Source organism: Sardina pilchardus, chromosome 1 (assembly GCF_963854185.1).
Source record: "Sardina pilchardus chromosome 1, fSarPil1.1, whole genome shotgun sequence".
Taxonomy (NCBI): Eukaryota; Metazoa; Chordata; class Actinopteri; order Clupeiformes; family Clupeidae; genus Sardina; species Sardina pilchardus.
Window position 1 is genome coordinate 22,756,311 of NC_084994.1, and position 15,000 is coordinate 22,771,310.

The following is a 15,000-nucleotide window of genomic DNA, read 5'->3' on the forward strand; positions in this document are numbered from 1 at the left end:
TACACACACAGCCACACACACACACCATACCATGCATACCAAGATGTTGCACGTGGTGTGTAATATCATGCCCAGTGTCTTATTAACATGCATGTGTGTGTGTGTGTGTGTGTGTGTGTGTGTGTATGTGTGTGTGTGTGTGTGTGTGTGTGTGTGTGTGTGTTTCTCTCAGTGTTTGTAAGTGTACTGTATATATGTCCTTGGAGGCATGTGTTCTTTTTGTACCGTACCGTATGTTCTTACCGAAGTGAGGAGGGGGTATGACTAATGCATGTTCCTGTTAATGATGTCAAAAATAAACAGATTCTATAGATGGTAAAGACAGCATGTAGATGTTCACTTTATCACATGCAAAAAAAAAAAAAAAAACCTGACTTACTCAAAGAACTTAACTTTGTGGAAGACGAGATAAAAGATATTTAAATCATTACAAAACTTGCAGGGCTGTGTCTGTTTTCTATGTGTGATGCTGACCTCAAGTTAAAAAAAACAGAACAAAACTGGGTAACACTTTATTTTCTACATACTGTAAGAGTGACATGTAACTGTCGTAAGAATGACACGACACACGCACATTAATGACACATTATTGATGTTTATAATGTGTCATTTGGTTCTTGGAATGTCAAAAACCTGCCAATGTCAAAGACACCTGTCAAGATCCAAATGACACATTATGACAACAGTCATAAACATCAATAATGTGTCATTAATGTGCATGACATGTGTCATGTCATTCTTATGAGGGTTACGTCACCCGTATGTAGACCCCATCAAATAAAGTGTTACCAAAAAAACTATTCTTAAATCAACACTTAGTGGGGGTTCTGACTGAAGTGGACATACTATTTTCTAAATGTGAAATGAAATATGCCTATAGTGTTACATGTCATGGCCCCAATAAATATGTCAAACTTTACTTCCAAGCTGCACGCACAATGTGTATGTAAGTTGATATGTATAGTAATAGTGCATGTGTTAACCTGCTGTGCATATATGTGTGTCTATGCATTGCATACTAACCTGTACAATGCCACTGAGGTTGTGCGTGTAAGTTTGTGTGTTTGCATTTTTGTCATGTGGAAAACTGTGGAATGTATTGCCACTCCACATCAGACAAGCTACAGTAGATGTCCCATTTCTTTGAATTTCAGTTCTGTTTTTGACCAACAGGGGGAGCTAGAGAGGTGTGTGCTTCAACTCAAGGAGAGGTCTTGGAATCATCCCCTTATAAAAGAAGCCAGTCAGTCAGCCACCCAACATATACAGGTACTGGTAATCAAAGATCATAATGTCCTTAAACCAAATTATGCAGGTATTGCATGTTTCTGATGTATGCTTATTTTACAATTAAGTAGTTAATAACAGAAAAGATAAAGAAGATCCCCTTTGTGATCACAGACTCAGAAACAGTATGCAGATACTTCAACTTCACTATTAGCAATGTCACCACACCTTTAATGATATTAATCACCACACCTTTAATGATATTAATCACTAGCCTGATAAACCAGCCTAAATGGATTGGATGTCTAATTTAGTCTGGCCTCGATGAATGGATACAACGGAACATTGTTGATGAGCACAACCCGTTGTCTTTCAAACCGTGTCTGTGCCTAAAGGCCAACGCTCCCTCAAAACCCCGCCCCAGAGCCCTCTGCCTCGCCCGCGTTGATTCAAAACACATCTCTGCGTTGTGATTGGTTTAGTTGCCATCTGCCAGATTCAGGGCAGTGTTTTCAAAATGTACAGTGGTCCGAGGCCAGACCCAAATGCAGGCAAAACATTTTGCCGTCCAGCAGTTGGCGCTGGTTTTCCTGGCTAATTAATCACCACACCTTTAATGATAATAGTCACCACACCTTTAATGATATTAGTCACCACACCTTTAATGATATTAGTCACCATACCTTTAATGATATTAATCACCACACCTTTAATGATATTAGTCACCACACCTTTAATGATATTAGTCACCATACCTTTAATGATATTAATCACCACACCTTTAATGATATTCGTCACCAACCTTTAATGATATTAGTCACCACACCTTTAATGATATTAATCACCAACCTTTAATGATATTAGTCACCACACCTTTAATGATATTAGTCACCACACCTTTAATGATATTAGTCACCATACCTTTAATGTTATTAGTCACCAACCTTTAATGATATTAGTCACCACACCTTTAATGATATTCGTCACCACACCTTTAATGATATTAGTCACCATACCTTTAATGATATTAATCACCAACCTTTAATGATATTAGTCACCACACCTTTAATGATATTAGTCACCACACCTTTAATGATATTAGTCACCACACCTTTAATGTTATTAGTCACCACACCTTTAATGACGTTCATCCTGTGTAGAGCCAGGCAGTGCAGACGGAGGCGCAGATAAAGGAGGAGTTTGAGAAGCTTCGCCAGTTCCTGAGGAGAGAGGAGGAGGCGCGCATCGCCATGGTGAGGGAGGAGGAGGAGCGCAAGAGGAAGAGAGCGAAGGAGGAGTCCGAGAAATTGGACAAACTGATTCAGGAGCTCGCAGACACCGTCAAAGACCTTGAGACAGAGTTGGACAGGGACGAAATCTCATTTCTGCAGGTAGTCTAGTTTTGTCTGATCTCTCACTGGCTTTAAGTATGAAATCTCATTTCTGCAGGTAGTCGTCTAGTCTTGTCTAGTGTTTCAATGGTTACTATTACATTTACCAGTACTTACTTTTTCTAAAAGAAACCTTTCTTTTTAACAGCACTATGAGAAAACTATAAAAAGGTACGTTCTTGTATCTAATACATTAATAATAAAACAACAGCAACAACAACAACAAAAATATGATCAAAATCATGTACTCTCGATGAGCTGTGAATTAATTGGCAAATGTAAAATTCTGTGTTCTATACACAGAAACTGAACATCAAACCAATTTGATAACCAATAAGGTCAAAGTTACAGTACACGTGCATGTTGCTGCAACATGATGCATGACCTCAACTGGGTCTCATTGAGATGTTCATGTGTTTGATTTGACTGACCCAAAGAACATGGAAAGATCTGCAGAGCCCAGAGAAGAGTTATGATTCCCTGATTGAGGTCCCCAAACATATGGGCAACCTGAGGTTCAGGGTCTGGGAGAAGATGAAGGAGATCTGTCCTTACTGTAAGTACTGAGTGTGTGTGTATGTGTGTGTGTGTGTGTGTGTGTGTAAATGGAGATTTGTCCTTATAGTGAGTATCTGTGTGTGTTGGTATATGACAAAATAATATGACAACAGCAAAATAAAAAAACAGCAATCATTTCCTTAGCTCATGTGACTGTAGACAAACACACACACACACACACACACACACACGTAGACTTTCTCTCTTTCTCTCGGTCACACACACACTTTTTGCTCAGCTGCTGTGATTTTGGAAAAAGATGCCCACAAACATACTCTTACACACATACACATACGCACACACACACACACAAATAAACTGTTATTTACACATTTACATGTACACACACACAAAGAAACTCTTACTCACACACACACACAAAGAAATTCTTACTGTAATTTCTCACACTCACACAAAGAAACTCTTACTTAGACACACACACACACACACTCACGCATCTCCTTGTGTGTTTCCCCCATAGACCCTGTGAGTGTGGACCCAAACAGCGCCTCCTGCCGCCTCTCCGTCTCTGCCGATCTCACCTCCATCTGCTGCAGTGACACCACCACCCCCACCACCACCACCCCCACCACCAGCCCTGCTCCACAGCGCCCCCCAGTGGTGCCGCCTCCCCCCGCCGTCGTCCCCGAACGCTTCCACCCCAACCCTGCCGCCCTGGGCTCCGAGGGCGTGGCCTCCGGGATCCACCAATGGGACGTGGAGGTGGGCGGCGACGACGACAACAGCGGCGGGAGCGGCGGCGACGACTGGACGGTGGGCGTGGCCCACGCGTCCGTCAAGCGGCGCGAGGAGTTCCGGGCGTGCCCGGAGGCGGGCCTGTGGACGGTGGGGATGCGCGGCGGCGTCGTCCACGCCATGATGTCGCCGCGCGAGGCCCTGGGGGTCGGAGGTCGCCGGCCGCCGAGGCCGCGGGTGGTCAGGGTGCGCGTGGACGGCGGCGCCGGGCACGTGGGGTTCCGCGACGCCGAGCGGGGCACGCCGCTGTTCACGTTCGCGCACAGGCTCACCGAGCCGCTCTACCCGTACTTTGAGAGCAGCTGCCAGGAGCGCCCCCTGGTGGTGAGGCCGCAGAGAGTCCACGTGCAGGTGGAGGAACTCCAGCCGCCGGATCAGGACATGCCAGCCGAGACTGAGGAAGAGGAAGAGGAAGAGGAGCCCAGTTCCTGATGTGTACACGTTATAAAGATAGACACATACACACACACACACAGACCCCGTCTGAGGAAGAGGAGCCCAGTTCCTGATGTGTACACTAAACGTTATAAAGATAAAGACACATACACACACACACACACACACACACACACACAGACCCCGTCTGAGGAAATGGAACCCAGTTCCTGATGTGTACGTTGTAGACACACACACACACACACACACACACACACACACACAGACCACATTTGAGGAAGAGGAGGCCAGTTCCTGATGTGTACATTGTAGACACACACACACACAGACCCCGTCTGAGGAAGAGAAACCCAGTTCCTGATGTGTACATTACACGTTATAAACACACACACACACACACAGACATACAATACATACACACACACAGACCTCGTCTGAGGAAGAGGAGCCCAATCCCTGATGTATACAATTTATAAATGTGGCCTTTGTGTGTCAATTTAGTTTGTTCATGTGTTCAGTTTTTGGCCATCGGAGTTCCTGATTCAGGTGTGACAAATGTTGCCCTCATGCCACTGTAAACTATTGATTTTGTGTCGTCTTTGAAATAAAGAAATATGTTTCATGTGACTGTCACTGGATCTTGCCACTGTAAACTATTGATTTTGTGTCGTTTTTGAAATAAAGAAATAAGTTTCACGTGACTGTCACTGGATCATGCCACTGTAAACTATTGATTTTGTGTCGTCATTGAAATAAAGACATACAGTGAGGAGAAAATGTATTTGATACCATGCTAAAGTTGCCTAAAAAGAGGATTATAATATCATCATTTGACAATTGATCTTAATGTCTTAATTCAAAAAATGAGTCAAAATAAAACCGCTAAGGACACCAATTTTCTTTGTGATTGAAGAACGTATCGTAAATAAATAAATGTTCTTCCTAAATACTAGGGGGAAGGAAGTATTTGACCCCCTATGTAACCCTATGGGAATTTAGCACATAGGGTTAACATAGGGGCAGGCAGATTTTTTATTTTTAAAGGCCAGCTATTTCATGGATCGAGGATATTATGCATCCTGATAAAGTTCCCTTGGCCGTTGGAATTAAAATAGCCCCACATCATCACATACCCTTCACCATAGCTAGATATTGGCATGGTGCTTTTTCCAGTAGGCCTATTAGCCTGTTTGATGCTCATTGAGCTCAATGCAAATCAAACAGGCTAATAGGCCTACTGGAAAAAGGACCATCCATGCCAATCTCTAGCTATGGTGAAGGGTCTCCACGGAGATGCACATTTCAAGTTATCATAATTATTCTAACTAAATGTGAATGAGACGATGGACTGGAACCACCACAGCAGAACGCTCAATATTGGCAAAACACGCAATATTGACAACTATTTTCTCAGCTAGCCCGCGAGTGTTTTGCTCAGTAGAAACGACACACACACACAGAAATAAACAAGCTCACACTGACACAGCGCTCAATGGTTTCCTTGTGTTGTCAAGAGTTAGAGTATTTATTTCCGGTTCCTCAACAGGGTACAAACAGATCAACCTGAAGGAGAGACTCAAAGGGTTCAAGGGTTAGCTGCTTTAGGGTCCTTCTGCCAGTTACTGGCAAAAATGATTCACTACTTTGTCAGTATTTACAGTCAGGCACTTCTGGGTTTGTCATAGTGTGTTAAGCCTACCCTACACTGAGAAGATTTGAGAAAGATTGTAGTCTTTTAACTAATGCCCCTCATTCAAGCGTTACTCAAAAGACTACAATCTTTCAAGAGTCTTTCCCAAATCTGGTCAGTGTAAGGTAGGCTTTAAAGGCATAGTTGTCTATTCTTCTATTCAAAGTGTGTAGTGTTTTTTTCTTTTTGTTCATTGGACCGGAGTGTGGTTCAAAGACGTTGTGATTGGTTCACACAGCAGCATCAGGTGACATGGGTTGAGCTTATTTTGATGGGATATGTGTGTTTTACTTTTACTTTTTGAAATAACATCTCTGCTCTCTCTCTCTCACACACATATAAACACAGGCTACTCTTCAAAACACACACATGCATTTTAACCTTTTACTGGAGAGAGAGACAAACACTTTGTCTCTCTTTCTCTCTCTCTCTCTCTCTCTTACACACACACACACACACACAAACCCCAAATCACCCATTAGTACAGTAACAGTAACATCTTAGTCAGCATAGATCAGCTTGAGGTTTACAGTACATCCAATTCAGTCTTGCCCTATCTGCGATTAACAGTCTTTCCCTTCAAACCAACAAACCACTAGACAACCTTTCACCTTTGACCTATGAATACAGCATATCAATCTGAGTGCTTTTGCTAAAACATATTAGTAGTCAGACACCTGGTGAATAGCGTTTGCAGTCATGCCATTCACAGTAGCAGGCGATCCTGTTGCTAAGTAGCATGTTAACCAGTCAGTAACAACGAGTGAAGCTAGGCTAATGATGAGTTAAGCTAACAATAGAAGATCAGTGCAGATAGCTATGTTAGAAGAGAGAGTATAGTTGTAAATGGAGTTTTTTTCAGGTTTTTTTTCAGTGTTTTTGCTTGCTTGCATGTTTGTTCATTATTCTGACGCAGCCTAAGATGGTCAGATGTAGCTTAATATATCAAGCTTGTCGTCGACTACGTAAAACACCAGGATCACTGACAGCTGATCGCAGTTACCTCTGAAGTGTCTAGTGTTTGTTGAGTTTCAGTGCCAGTGGAAAGCTAACAAAAGATAAAATATTAAAATGAAGGCAAATAACAATGACACGGCATTAATTAAATAAAAGTAAAACAACTACACGGCACTAATAGAATAATAAAATAATAATAAAATAAAGTAAAAGTGAAATAACAGTGACACGGCTCTACTTCGTGAACATCTCCTCCAATGGCTACATCTGACCAACTTCAGCTGGGAAAGATGTACAGTACATCATCCCACGGACCAACCAACGCGCACACACACACACACACACACACACACACACACACACACACACACACACACACACACACACACACACACACACACACACACACACACACACACACACACACACACACACACACACACACACACACACACACACACACACACACACACACACACACACACACACATCCTCCTATGTGTATTCTCCGCCCAGATAGCAGCTAACTCTGAGCTAACAGACCCAGCCAGACCAGGGCCAGACCTGGGCCAGTGCAGAGCCAGATCAGAGCCGAACCAAAAGCCATTTAAGGTGCCAGATCAGACTCGGAGTCACCAGTTATCTGGGCTCAACAACAAATATCTTCACAGCATGGATTCCCAGAGACCTGAGAACAGAGCTTTTTTTTCTTAACAGCCGGTAGTGGAGCCGTTTACTTTGCAGTGGCAGGAAAGGGGAGCTTGGTGATCGGTGTACAGACTGTGCTGATCTCCAGTCTGTGCTCTACACCTCCCCACCCCTCCAACACACCCCCAGCTCCATAATCCCTCCACCACACACAAACGCAACTACACAGAGCACCCCAGATCCCAACTACCCTGCCACACAGACAGGAGTAAGCAGGACGCTCTCTCTCTCTCGCTCTCGCTCTCTCTCTCTCTCTCTCTCTCTCTCTCTCTCTCTCTCTCTCTCTCTCTCTCTCTCTCTCTCTCTTTCTGTGTGCGTGTTTCAGAGTTCATCTACCAGTCGGTCCAACGGACAGTGTTCACCCAGCTCTTCTAGTCAGTCTACTTGTCAACATGTCCGTCTACCTGTTCATCCGCGTGTGCTTACGATGAGATTTGTCAGTCAAGCCCGTGGGTTTACCTCAGTTCATCAGTAACATTACGCTGGTCTATTTGTCAGTTTAGGGGTCAGTCTTGCGGTCCTTCTATCCATCCATCCATCCATCCATCCACCCGTTCATTAGTTCATTCATCCATATTTCTATCTAGCCCTTTAATTCACACATCTATAAATCTAAACACCTCTCTATACTACACTCATTCATTCATTCAATGATTCATTCATTCATCCATCCATCCGTCCATATCTCCATCTGGCCATTCATTCAGACATCTATATATCAAAACATCTCTCTCCATCCATCCACGCCCTAGTATAAGTGGGATTGGTTATCAGTCAGTCAGTTTGTCTGCCTCTGCATACACATTACAATCTGTGTGTCCGTCGACACAGATCTCGGTCTACCCTAACTAGTTTGCTACGTGACTGTAAACCCCAGAGGGTTGCAGGGCAGCCTCAGATGCACACTCTTCCTTCTGTGATGGCGCTATAAAGGTCCTCAGTCAGAGCCTCGTAACGCCCTGCCCGACTGTTCAGGAAGTAGATCCGGTCGGCGGAGTGCCTTGGGTCGTATCCTTCCCTCTGAAGCCGCGTCTTCTGGATCTTAAAGGTTCCTGAGAAGGAGACAATGAAGGTTAGTTTGTTTGTTTGTTTGTTTGTTTGTTTGTTTAATGAAAGGCCACTTCAGCAACAAAGATATTTAATGGCCAAAACATTATGCACGTTCAAGAAGTTTTTAAAAATAAATTCTAGCAAGAAATTACTTACTAAAAACATCAAACAGACTTTTGACAACAAAATCGTCGTATTTTAGTTTTCAGAGCAGGACAAAATAATAAAATATGTTTCACTGACGGGGGGCATTTTACAAAATTGGCACAATGGAGGTCCTAGCCACTCAATAGAAAGTCATGACTAAGTCTTAAATGTCCTATACAGCATCTAGTATAAACTACTCGATTGTGTCTGGTTTGAGAAGAAAACAATAGTCTTTTTATATTAGGATTTCGTATAGCTTGTTGAGATAAAGAAAGGAAACAATTAAAAAAGGTAGGAAGAACAAAGTCCGAGAAAAAGGCAGAATCAGAGAGAGAGAGAGAGTTTTTCTGATTGCACAGTGACATTATGAACAAGAGACTAGCGGCACTGTCAGACTCTTGGTCATTCAAAAAGATACAATACCTCACTGCATCATCATCACATCACCACATGGAAATTACTTTTGTTCCACCGTCAAAAACAGTTTCTTAGACACAGTTTCTTCATTACATAAGACACAAAAAGTTGAGCGTGCCTCAGAAAAGTGCCATTGCTATGTGGTCAGGTAGGGCTGGCTAACCTTTTGTTCCACCGTCAAAAAACAGTTCTTAGACATCAATTACATAAAACAGGAAAAGTTGAGCGTGCATCAGAAAAGTGCCGTTGTTATGTGGTCAGGTAGGGGGCGGGCTCACCTGTGGTGTCCACCTGCGCTGAGAGGCGCAGGAAGATGGGTCTGGCGTACGGGGGCAGCGCCGCCTGGACCTCCTTCAGGAAGGCCTCGCAGTCGAAGCCTCCGGTGGCCTCGGCGATTGTGGCCATGCCGGCCTTCCCTTCCACTCCTACAGGGGGCAGCAGAGAGGCAGACAGGGGGAAGAAGACTCGGATTAAACAGAGACTTTCTAACGGGAGGCAGCACTCCTCCATAGAAATGCATGGGGTTAGTTTCTAATGCCAATATAGAGGTCTCCACACATATCCCCTTACTGTATGCCTCCCCATGGAATGCTTTATAACTGCCTAAAGTGTGCTACCAAGATGGCTGCCAAGTGGGGGTACTTTGACTGAAACTCTGATTTACGATATGGGTCAGTACAATTTCACAATCTGATCTAATCCAAATTGCATTCAGTGCAATCCAGTCGACTACACTCGAGGTTAGATGGCTGTGAAAAGGGACGATAAAGGGGGAAACAGGTGAAAACTCATTATTAAACAGAGACTCTCTAATGAGAGACAGCACTCAAACACTCCTCCACAGTAACTCATGGGGCTAGTTTATGACGCCAATATTACAGTGGTCTCTCCACATATCCCGTCCATTGCTGTATGCCTCCCCATTGACTTGAATAGGAAAAATAACTGCCAATAATAACTGTATAATTAATAACAGTACTTGGGTACTATTAATAAATAATAACAGTACAATTTCACAATTTGACCCAATCCAAATTGCATTCAGCACAATCCATTCGCCTATAGGCCTACTTGAGTTAAGATGGCTGTAAAGTCTAAGACGCCAATATGACAGTGCTGTTCGCCTCCCCATTGAAAATCTTCCCCATAGGTACAAAAAAAAGCTTTATAACTCCTGAAAGTGAACTACCAAGATGGCCGCCAAGTGGGGGGACTTTGACTGAAACTGCGATCTGTGATGTGGGTCAGTAGTACAATTTCACAATCCGATCATCTGGACGATGATGATGGGGGGGGGGGAGATAGCGGAGTGTCCCCTACCTGGCACGGGCACCCCGTACACCGCCACGTCCGTCTGGCCCAGGAGGCCGCTCAGGGTGCCCTCCACCTCCGTGGTGGAGACGTTCTCGCCCTTCCAGCGGAACGTGTCGCCGCTGCGGTCCCGGAAGTACATGTAGCCCAGGTCGTCCATCACTAGCACGTCACCTGCAGGGGGGGGGAGGAGAGAGAGAGAGAGAGAGAGAGAGAGAGAGAGAGAGAGAGAGAGAGAGAGAGAAGAGAGAAAGATGGAAAGAAAGAAAGAAATACAAAATAAGTTAAGAGAGCAAGTGATAGATAGAGAGAGGAAGAGAGATAAAGAAAGTATGTGTGATGTGTGAGAGAAAAAAGAATGAACGGTAAAAGTCAGTAAAACTCAGATACCAAGAAAAAGAACAAAAAAAAACAACTAACAGCAAAAAAGGCAAAGAAAAATAAATAATGTGTAAATAATAGCAAGCTACCTGAGAGGTAAGCCGAGTCTCCCTTTTTGAAGACGTTGTGGGCGATCTTCTTATTGGTGGCGTCCTGGTTGGCGTAGCCGTCGAAGCGCCGCAGAGGATCTTGCTGATTTATCTTCCCCACCAGCAGTCCAGGCTCCCCTGTACAGGAGCACCATGGAAGAATTCCTCTTAGGCCTCGGTTCGTTACGTTCCTAAGGCTAAACTAGCTACCCCTTTAGTGTCATATTTTCAAAACATTGGACAGATCAATCTAGTCATGGTTGAAATTGTTGGCACCCATGCTAAAGTTGACTAAAAAGAGGAATATTAAATCATCTTTTGGAAATTGACTGTAATGGCTTAAGTAATACAATGAAGATACAACCTTTAAGGACACCAATTTTCTTTGTAAATGAATAATGTATCATAAATAAATAAATGTTCTTCCCAAAATACTGGGGTCAAAAATGTTGGCACCCCTATGTAACCCTATGTGAATTTAATACATAGGGTTAACATAGGGTCAGGCAGTTTTTTTCATTTTTAAAGGCCACTTAGGACCTCTTTAGAACTAAAATTGCCCCACATCATCACACACCCTTCACCATACCTAGAGATTGGCATGGTATTTTGTTCAGTTTAGTTCAGTTAGCCTATTAGCCTGTTTAGCTCTATTAGCCCATTAAGCTCAATGCACCTGGTCTGCACGATATACACAGTCCCCTGCTGTCGCGCACCAGCTCCATGCTCTCCTCGTTGACCTTCACCAGCTGGATAGGGTACACGCCGGGCAGGATCCTGCTGTTGAAGCCACACGCCCCCACCTTTACAATGTCAAAATAATAGTGAAAAATAAAATGAATAGTTATTCAAAAAGCGTTTGTCAGTGTTTCCTTAAGTTCAAGAAGACGTCAAATCTTGAAATCACTTCAAATGCCTGGTTTTGTCCACCAAATATATTTTGTTTACGGTCATGAAGTACAAAAAAGCACTTAAACTGAATATCAATTACAAAAATAATTGCCGATTAACCAACTCATTGACTAGCCAATTAACCCCGATGCTGCACAGGATCCTGCTGTTGAAGCCACATGCCCCCACCTTTACAATGTCAAGGAATAGTTACAAATAAAAATAATAATAATTTAGAGTAATAAAGAGTTTGTCAGTGGTTCCTTAACCCTCATGTCATCCTTGGGGTCAATTTGACCCCAAGCAATGTTTAACATCATAAAATATATGGTTCACTTTTTTTGTTTTGCTTCAGGTTTCATGACTTTTCCTCATTAATTGAAGGGTACAACAGAGTAATCTGCACAATAGTATGTTTCCAATGTCATGTACAAATATTTGTTACATTGGTGTTCTTGGGGTCAATTTTGTTTACGGTCATGAAGTAGTAAATAAACTAGAAATTCACTCAAATAAAAAAATGAATGAATAAATAAATAATCAAATCAACTATAGCATGTGTGTGTGTGTGTGTGTGTATATAAGAAATAAACAATTAAACTGAATATCGATCACAAAAATAATTGCCGATTAACCCACTCATCGACTAGCCAATTAACCCCGATGCTGCACTGAAATGCTATCGTGCGTCTCCCTCCCTCTTGGCCCGTCTGACCTTTCCGTCCATGTTGGCGATGCTGCAGTTGCACTCGGTGGCGCCGTAGAACTCGCCGACCTGCTTGACCCGGAAGCGCTGGGTGAAGGCCTCCCAGACGCTGGGCCGCAGGCCGTTCCCCACGGCCAGACGCACGCGGTGCGAGGCCTCCGACGGACGCACGGGCTGGGAGAGAAGGTAGCGGCAGATCTCGCCTATGTACTGCACCACCTGGGGATAGAGGGAGACAGAGAGGGGAGGGAGAGGGAGAGGGAGAGGGGGTGAGCGAGAGAGAGGGAGACCGAGAGAGAGGGAGGAAGATGGAGAGAGAGAGAGAGACAGACAGACAGAGGGACAGAAAGAGAGAGAGAGAGAGAGACAGATCAAATTCCCTGACTTTCTATGTTTGGAATAGATCTGGAAAAGACCAAAATTCCATGATATTCCAGAAATTCCATTACTGGCTATCACCATACTAACCTCAATCTTTTAAGACTGAAAATTAGTCTGGGGAGTCTGCGCTTTATTTCTACTGCACAAGAGGCATGATCAATGGCATAGTTCAAATGACTCTGTACGCTTTTGGATAGTCCTTCAACCAATCAGACCAACGGTCCGGGTGGTTCTTTTGAATAGTTTGTGATTGGACCCAGAAGATGTGGACTGGACAGGAAGCAGGAGTTATACTGTAGATGTGCAGGTTTCCAGCCTAAGTTACAGGGCAAAATCCAAATCGCCATCAGATCCCTGCCTATAATATTCCAGGACTTCACCCCAAATATGATAACAAAAATCCCTGACTTTCCATGATCCTGAAGAAACATCTGAGAACAGATTTTTGTTTTATCTGAGGATGTTTCCCACTTGGGGACTGAGGCAAAGTGGTCATGCAGTGCCACCTACTGGACATATATAGCATAATAGTGTCAGTGATGATGATGAGTCCCACCAGTCAGTACAGGGTACCTAGGCTGTGTCCAAAAGACAAGCGTGCACGCTGGATAGTACCTTCTTTCCAGTAGCGTCTCAGTTAGCTTGCTCCACAGTATGCGTCCCTACCTACATTTGGACAGTACTAACTAGTTGGCGTCACCTGACTCGGGGAGGGGGGTGTGTTGACAATTTGCATGACGTGTGGAGCTTGACCTGCGCTGCGCAATGGATTATGGGATATCTGAGGCCAAAAAAGATGCATGGATGCACGCTTGGAAATCACGCCAAACAAAGTACCCATCTAGTAAGAGCGCTTGACTTTCGGACAGTCTATTCTGACGTAACTTTCGGAAAATGCACACTGTGCACAAATGCCCAGCGTGTGTACTTACAGTATGTTTCAGACACAGCCCTACTCATCTCCCTGAAAACAGCCCATCTTCTATCCAGGCCAGGGATTGGTCACCAAACCCACCACCAACCCCCTTTGATGGGCTTGTGTGATTGGCTGACAGACTCACTGTGCAGTTGTGCTTGACGCAGTCGTCCCAGAAACGGCTGGCGGAGAACTTCCTCTTCACCACAACGGTGAGTCCATGCAGCAGGCACTGCCCCACCCCCATGATGTTGCCTAGGGGACACCAGAGGGAGGAAGAAGCCATTTCATTGGTCAGCTAGTGCTACGGCCCCACCCCTTGTGACGTTGCCTGGGCAACCAAAAGACAGATGGAGAGACTTCATTGGCCAATTTGCATTCCTGATGCAGTGGCCATGATATGTGATACTGTTTTTTTTGGGGGGGGTTTTGTGTGTGAAAAGTTTTATGTGTTAATGAAGTGACTCAGATGCAGGATATCGCAACAGGCAGACAGACAGTCCATTGTGCCACAAATAAAAAATAAAATAAAAAAAAGAGAAGCAGAATGCTAGAGAGAGAGAGAGAGAGAGAGAGAGAGAGAGAGAGACAGAGAGAGAGAGAGAGAGAGAGAGAGAGAGAGAGAGAGAGAGAGAGCGATAGGGGAGAAAGGGAAAAGGGGAAAGGGGAAAGGGCCATATGAGGGTAAAAAAGGAGGAGCGTTCACTGAAAGTGTACAGATACGGACAAAACAGATCAACAAACAAGGGTGTGTGTGTGTGTGTGTGTGTGTGTGTACATGCCTATGTATACAAGTGTGTGCATATTAGTGTGTGTCTGTGTCTGTGTGTGTATGTGTCCGTGTGTGTATATTAGTGTCTCTGTGTGTGTGTGTGTGTGCGCGTGTGTGTGTGTCCGTGTGTATGTATGTCAGTGTGAGTGTGTCAGTGTGAGTGTGTGAGTATGAGTGTGTGTGTGTGTGTGTGTGTGTGTGTACGTATGCGTCTGTGTGTGTGTCTGTGTGTGTGTGTGTGTGTGTGTGTGTGTGC

At 44.1% G+C, this 15,000-nt stretch overlaps 2 protein-coding genes across 2 annotated transcripts in view; one reads left to right on the forward strand and one right to left on the reverse strand.

The window, feature by feature from the left end:
• Positions 1-2,945, forward strand: part of LOC134077378 (E3 ubiquitin-protein ligase TRIM35-like) — a 3,481-nt gene extending 536 nt beyond the window's left edge. Inside the window, exons 2-4 of the mRNA XM_062532949.1 lie at positions 1,174-1,269; positions 2,388-2,618; positions 2,922-2,945. Of these exons, the coding sequence (XP_062388933.1) occupies positions 1,174-1,269; positions 2,388-2,618; positions 2,922-2,945 (351 nt within the window). The remainder of the gene's footprint in view (positions 1-1,173; positions 1,270-2,387; positions 2,619-2,921) is intronic.
• Positions 2,946-5,817: 2,872 nt separating this feature from the next.
• LOC134084945 (long-chain fatty acid transport protein 1-like) overlaps positions 5,818-15,000 on the reverse strand; it is a 24,850-nt gene continuing 15,667 nt past the window's right edge. Inside the window, exons 7-13 of the mRNA XM_062539912.1 lie at positions 14,118-14,227; positions 12,685-12,894; positions 11,755-11,881; positions 11,079-11,216; positions 10,618-10,782; positions 9,576-9,722; positions 5,818-8,735 (exon numbers count right to left, since the gene is read on the reverse strand). Coding sequence (XP_062395896.1) covers positions 8,578-8,735; positions 9,576-9,722; positions 10,618-10,782; positions 11,079-11,216; positions 11,755-11,881; positions 12,685-12,894; positions 14,118-14,227 — 1,055 coding nt within the window. The 3' untranslated portion in view covers positions 5,818-8,577. The remainder of the gene's footprint in view (positions 8,736-9,575; positions 9,723-10,617; positions 10,783-11,078; positions 11,217-11,754; positions 11,882-12,684; positions 12,895-14,117; positions 14,228-15,000) is intronic.